Source organism: Hyperolius riggenbachi, chromosome 2, assembly GCF_040937935.1.
Source record: "Hyperolius riggenbachi isolate aHypRig1 chromosome 2, aHypRig1.pri, whole genome shotgun sequence".
Classification (NCBI taxonomy): Eukaryota; Metazoa; Chordata; class Amphibia; order Anura; family Hyperoliidae; genus Hyperolius; species Hyperolius riggenbachi.
The window spans coordinates 549,432,342-549,438,341 of NC_090647.1; the positions used below are offsets into that span (position 1 = coordinate 549,432,342).

Below are 6,000 nucleotides of genomic sequence, written 5' to 3' on the forward strand. Positions count from 1 at the left end.
GACTGTTAATCGCAGGGTTCTCAAACTTGCCACACTTGGTCACTGGGTGAATGCGATTAAGATTCAAGAAAATGGGTGGAGCCTACAACAGCTAATCAAAATTCACCTATTGATTTTCAAGGGGAATATTTAAACTTCTGCTATTCTTACACTGTTAATGGCAGAGGCTTCAAACTTCCTACAGTCGGTCATTGGGTAACTGGGGTCCAAATTCACTAAAGGGGCGGGGCCACATACAGCCAATCAGATTTCCTTAGTGGATAAACTGCTTCCATTCACACATTTTTGATGCCAGGAACCTGAAAGCTCACAAACTTGGTCATTGAGTGACTGTGTGTCAAGGTTACAAAAAGTGGGTGGAGCCAAAACAACTTTTACTGGGAAAATATAAACTGCAACCATTCTTACACCGTTAATGGCAGGGTTCTCAAACTTTGCACAGTTGGTCATTGGGTGACAGATTAAGATTTTGGAAGGTGGGTGGAGCCTACAACAGCCAATAAAAATTCACCTTTTGATTTTCAAAGGGAATATTTCATCTGCTACCATTCTCTTATACTGGTAAAAGCAGATGCCTCAAACCTGGTACAGTTGGACACTGGGTGACTAGGGTCCAAATTCAGGAAGGGGGCGGAGCCACAAACAGCCAGATTTGTTTATTTTTCAATGGGAATATACAAAGTATTGATACCAAGGACCCCAAAGCTGATAAACTTGATAATTGAGTGACTGTATGTCAAGGTTAGAAAAAGTGGGCAGTGCCAACAACATTGCAGGGTTCCCAAACTTTACACAATTGGCCACTGGGTGACTGGGATGAATATTCAGAAATGTGGGTGGAGCCTACAACAGCCAATCAAAATGAACCTATTGATTTTCAAGGGGAATGTTGAAACTGCAGCCATTCTCACACGGTTAATAGCAGAGGCCTCAAACCTGCTACAGTCGGTCGTTAAAGAGAACCTGAACTGAAAATAAAAAGTCAAAATAAACATGCACAGGTCATACTTACCTCCCGTGCAGTCTACTCCCCAATCTCTTTCTCCTCTCCCGTGTCCCATTTGTCCACTGTGATCAATGGAATTCTCCGTCCTCCATTTTAAAAATGGCCATTACCCCATAACAGCTTCCTGCTCATCACACTGTTAAACTGTAATATCGCTCACTTGAGCCATAGGGAAACATGGACATTACCTTGTACATTCAGTTGTAACTGACAGCTGCTGATATATAACTGACAGCAACTGGTATATTTCAGTTCTGACAAAATATTGTCAGAACTGGAAGTGATCACTGTAAGGAGAAAATGGTGAGCTTCTGAGAGGAACTGACAGTGAGGTAAGTATGTAATATTCATTTGCAGCGACGTCATGTGTTTATTTTAAATAATTTTACTCACTTCAGGTTCCCTTTAAGTGTTTGGGGTTCAAATTCAGTAAAGGGGCGGAGCCAAAAACAGCCAGATTTCTTTGCTGGATAAACTGCTTATATTAGCACAATTTTGATGCCAGGAACCCAAAAGCTCACAAACTTGGTCATTGAGTAGTGACTGTGTCAAGGTTACAAAAAGTGGGTGGAGTTAAAAACAGATTTTTCTGGGAAATTGTAAACTGCAGCCCGTCTTCACTGTTAATGGCAGGGTTCTCAAACTTAGCATAGCTGGTTACTGGGTGACTGGGATTAATATTCAGAAAAGTGGGTGGAGCCTAAAAATGCCAATCAAAAATCACATGTCACTTTTCAAGGAGAATATTAAAATTGCTGCCATTTTTGCACGGTTAATGGCACAAGCCTCAAACCTGGTACAGTTGGTCATTGGGTCACTGGGGTTCAAATTCAGAAAAGGGGACAGAGCCACAAACAGTGAATCAGATTTGTTTCATTTCATGGGAAAATACAAATTATTGATGCCAAGGACCCCAAAACTCACAAACTCGGGCATTGAGTAGTGACTTTGTGTCCAGGTTACAAAAAGTGGGCGGAGCCAAAAACAAATTTCACTGGAAAAGTGTAAACTGCAGCCCTTCTGTTTATTTCAGGGTTCCCAATCTTTGCCCAGATGGTCACTGAGTGACTGAGATTAATATTCAGGGAAGTGGGTGGAGCCTATAGTAGCCAATCAAAATTAACCTGTTGATTTTCAAGTGGAATATTTAAATTGCTGCCATTTTTTACACTGTTAATAGCAGATGCCTCAAACCTGCTACAGTTGGTCATTGGTTGACTGGGGTTCAAATGCTGGAGAGGGGTGGAGCCACAAACAGCCTATCTGATTTGTTTAATTTCTATGGGAATATACAAATTATTGATGCCAAGGACCCCAAAGCTCACAAACTTGGTCATTGAGTGTTTGTGCGTTAGGGTTAGAAAGTGGGCGGAGCCAACACCAGTCAAATACATACCCGGGCAACGCCGGGTCATCAGTGGGTGAAGACAAATACAAATTTCACTGAGAAAATGTAAACTGCAGCCATTCTGGTAATGGCAGGGTTTTTAAACTTTGCACAGTTGGTCACTGGGTGACTGAAATTAATATTCAGAAAAGTGGGTGGAGCCAACAAAAGTGAATCAAACTTCCCCTGTTTTTCAAGGGGAATATTTAATTGCTACCATTCTTGAACTGTTAATGGCACAGGCCTCAAACCTGGTACAGTTGGTTATTGGGTGACTGGGGTTCAAATTCAGAAAAGGGGTGGAGCCACACACACCCAATCAGATTTGTTTCATTTCAATGCAGATTATTGATACCAAAGACCGCAAAGCTCACAAACCTTGGTCAGTGAGTAATTGTGTGTTAGGGTTAGAAAAAGTAGGCGGAGCCAACACCAGCCAAATACATACCCGGGCAACCAGCTTATATATATATATATATATATATATATATATATATATATATATATATATATATATATATATATATATATATATATATATATATATATATATATATATATATATATATATATATATTATATATATATATATATATATATATTATATATATATATATATATATATATATATATATATATTTATTTATTTTACTTTCATCTATCAAATTTTATTTAACTTTTTTTTATCAAAATATCAATTTTATTTAAAAAAAAAAAAAAAAAAAATGATCAAGATCAAAGAAAACGTCCTATTGATTTTTATGGGCTGTTATGTTACCAAGTTAATGGAAAAAAAGAAGTTCTACCAATCTGGTTGTATGGTTTATGGCCACCTGGCGTCACTGCGTTACAAGCTGGCGCTGATGGCGTACCTGTATTGGAACTTGTCCATGGCGCTGGACATGTGCTTGGGGCAGTTCTCGTCACAGATGTACAGGTTGTAGTCATTCTCTGGCACCAGGTCCACGTCGTGCAGGATCAGGCAGTCCCAGTCGTCATAGCGCAATGCCTCCCGGACGCCAATGTTCAGCAGCTTTGCTCGATTAAAGGTGGCGTTCCCAGCCTGGCAAAATAAATGTGTCTCTTAGTGAGTAAAGACCTTAACACTACTAGAACCCATCACCTCCTCCTAACCACGCCACACATCTCGCACTCCCATGCACGACTACAGGACTTCACTAGAGCTGCCCCCATCCTGTGGAAGTCTCTCCCACTGCCCATCAGACTTGCCCCTCCTGCAAACAAGCCCTCAAAACTCACCTCTTCCAAGGTGGCCTACCCAAACTCACCACTGCCCTAACTCTCTCTGCTGAGAACCCCTCAAAGCAGCCCCCCTCCTTTCGTGTCACCCCACTCCCTCTAGATTGTAAGCTTTTGACAGCGCCCTCTCCCCATGAGTATCATACTAGATTGTGCACTCTACACAGGATAATGTGAACTTGTATTATTGGGACTACCACGCCAGTGTATGATCTGCCATTGTATTACTACTACCTGTATTCTGTTGTGTACCTTATTGTTTATTAACTGTATTGTGTACCTTATTGTTGATTAACTGTACAGGTAGTCCTCGGTTAACGAACGAGATAGGAACTGTCGGCTTGTTCTTAACCTGAATCTGTCCTTAAGTCGGGACAGCCACCTTTGCCTCCATTTTTAATGCAGAGTAGGCTCAGCGGAAGGTAGATAGAGGGCATCTCACCTGTTCCACGGCGGTAGAAGGTCCCATCATGCTGCCCGGCCTGTCCTCTCTCTTCGTCCACTGTCCCCCGGCGGCTTCACATGCGTCGCAGAATGTCGCATTAGGAGGCGCCGCCACTAGGGGGCTTTTCCTGATTGCATCATTATGCGACGTATGAGAAGCCACCGGGGGGGGGGGGGGGGCAGGAGAGAGAGAGAGAGAGAGAGAGAGAGAGAGAGAGAGAGAGAGAGAGAGAGAGAGAGAGAGAGAGAGAGAGAGAGAGAGAGAGAGAGAGAGAGAGAGGAGAGAGAGAGAGAGGAGAGAGAGAGAGAGAGAGAGAGAGAGAGAGAGAGAGAGAGAGAGAGAGAGAGAGAGAGAGAGAGAGAGAGAGAGAGAGAGAGAGAGAGAGAGAGAGAGAGAGAGAGAGAGAGAGAGAGAGAGAGAGGAGAGATATTGACGTGGAACAGGTGAGATGTCCTATATCTACCTTCCACTGCGCCTACTCTGTATTAAAACGGCAGCAGAAGAGGTAGTCCCCGGCGGCGTGATGTCATCACGGCGGGCGTTCGTATCGGCGGGTCCTTCGTAAGTCGGTGCGTTCGTAAGTCGGAGACTACCTGGATTGTGTACCTTATTGCTTATTACCTGTAATGTGTTGTTGGTCACCCCTGCTATTGTCTGTATCTTATTTGTTGTACAGCACTGAGTAATTTGTTGGCACCTTATAAATCCTATAAATAGTAAGAAAACTAATAAAAAAATAATAATAATAAAAACAACAATAATAACGATAATAACGATAATAATAATAATAATAATAATAATAATAATATCTACTACCAGTGTTCACTTAAAAGTACATTTGAACTGAGGGGAATACGGAGGCTGCCTTATTTATTTCATTATAAACAATACCAGTTTCCTGGCAGCCCTGCTGATCTCTTTAGCTTCAGTAGTCTCTGAATCACACACCTGAAACAAGCATGTGGCTTATCAGTCAGACTTCAGTCAGAGCTCCTGGTCCGCATGCTTGTTCAGGGTCTATAGCTAAAAGGATTAGAGGCAGAGGATCAGCAGGACAGCTCGTTAATCTGCCTTTTTTTAAAATTGAAAAAAAATATGTCAGCCTCCATATCCTTCAAGTTTGGCCCGTTTCCACTATCGCGAATCCGCATGCGGGCAACGCATGCGGATTCGCACAGTCAGTACAAGTGGATGGGACTGTTTCCACTTGTGCGTTTCCCCGCACGTTTTCTGTGCAGAAAAAATCTGCAGGGTAGGGGCCTCAGAATTCGCCTGCGTGTGGAATGCAGGCGAATCGCACGCAATGTATTTAATAGGGAAATCGCATGCGTTTTCCCCATGCGTTTTTTGCTGCGATTTCGCATAGGTACCCATGTTAATTCACACAGGCAGTGACATGGTTAAAATCGCATACAGCCTTACCTATGCGAAATCGCATGCGAAATCGCGGCAAAAAACGCATGCGGAATCGCACCCGCATGCGATTTGCCTGCGGTGATTCGCCGGCGATTTCGTAACGCTATAGTGGAAACGGGCCCTGAATGCTTTAAAAGACATCCAATTCAGCAAACGGTGTGCAGTCACCATGGTAGCAAAGAAGCACAAATTGTGCTCACTATCAATTCCGTAAGCGCCAAACCTGGCTGCTAATCTGAAAACTAAGTTCCTCTTTAATGTTATTAAAGAATAAAGAGGAACTTCAGCCTAAACAAACATACTGTCGTTAGTTATGTTCATTAAAATAGATAGGTAGTATAATCTCTTTCCTACCCTGTTTTAAAAGAACAGGCAAATGTTTGTGATTTCATGAGGGCAGCCATCTTTTTGGTTGAAAAAAGGTGACAGGGAGCATGAGACAGTCCTGTGTCCTGAATACCCCACCCAGTTGCTAGCAAACGAGAA

The 6,000-nt window shown here is 42.5% G+C and overlaps 1 protein-coding gene across 3 annotated transcripts in view; it reads right to left on the reverse strand.

The window, feature by feature from the left end:
• LOC137547345 (beta-1,4-galactosyltransferase 3-like) overlaps positions 1–6,000 on the reverse strand; it is an 83,913-nt gene that overhangs the window by 33,272 nt on the left and 44,641 nt on the right. For all 3 annotated transcript variants that reach the window (XM_068270848.1, XM_068270850.1, XM_068270849.1), the window contains exon 4: positions 3,266–3,456. In XM_068270848.1, coding sequence (XP_068126949.1) covers positions 3,266–3,456 — 191 coding nt within the window. The remainder of the gene's footprint in view (positions 1–3,265; positions 3,457–6,000) is intronic.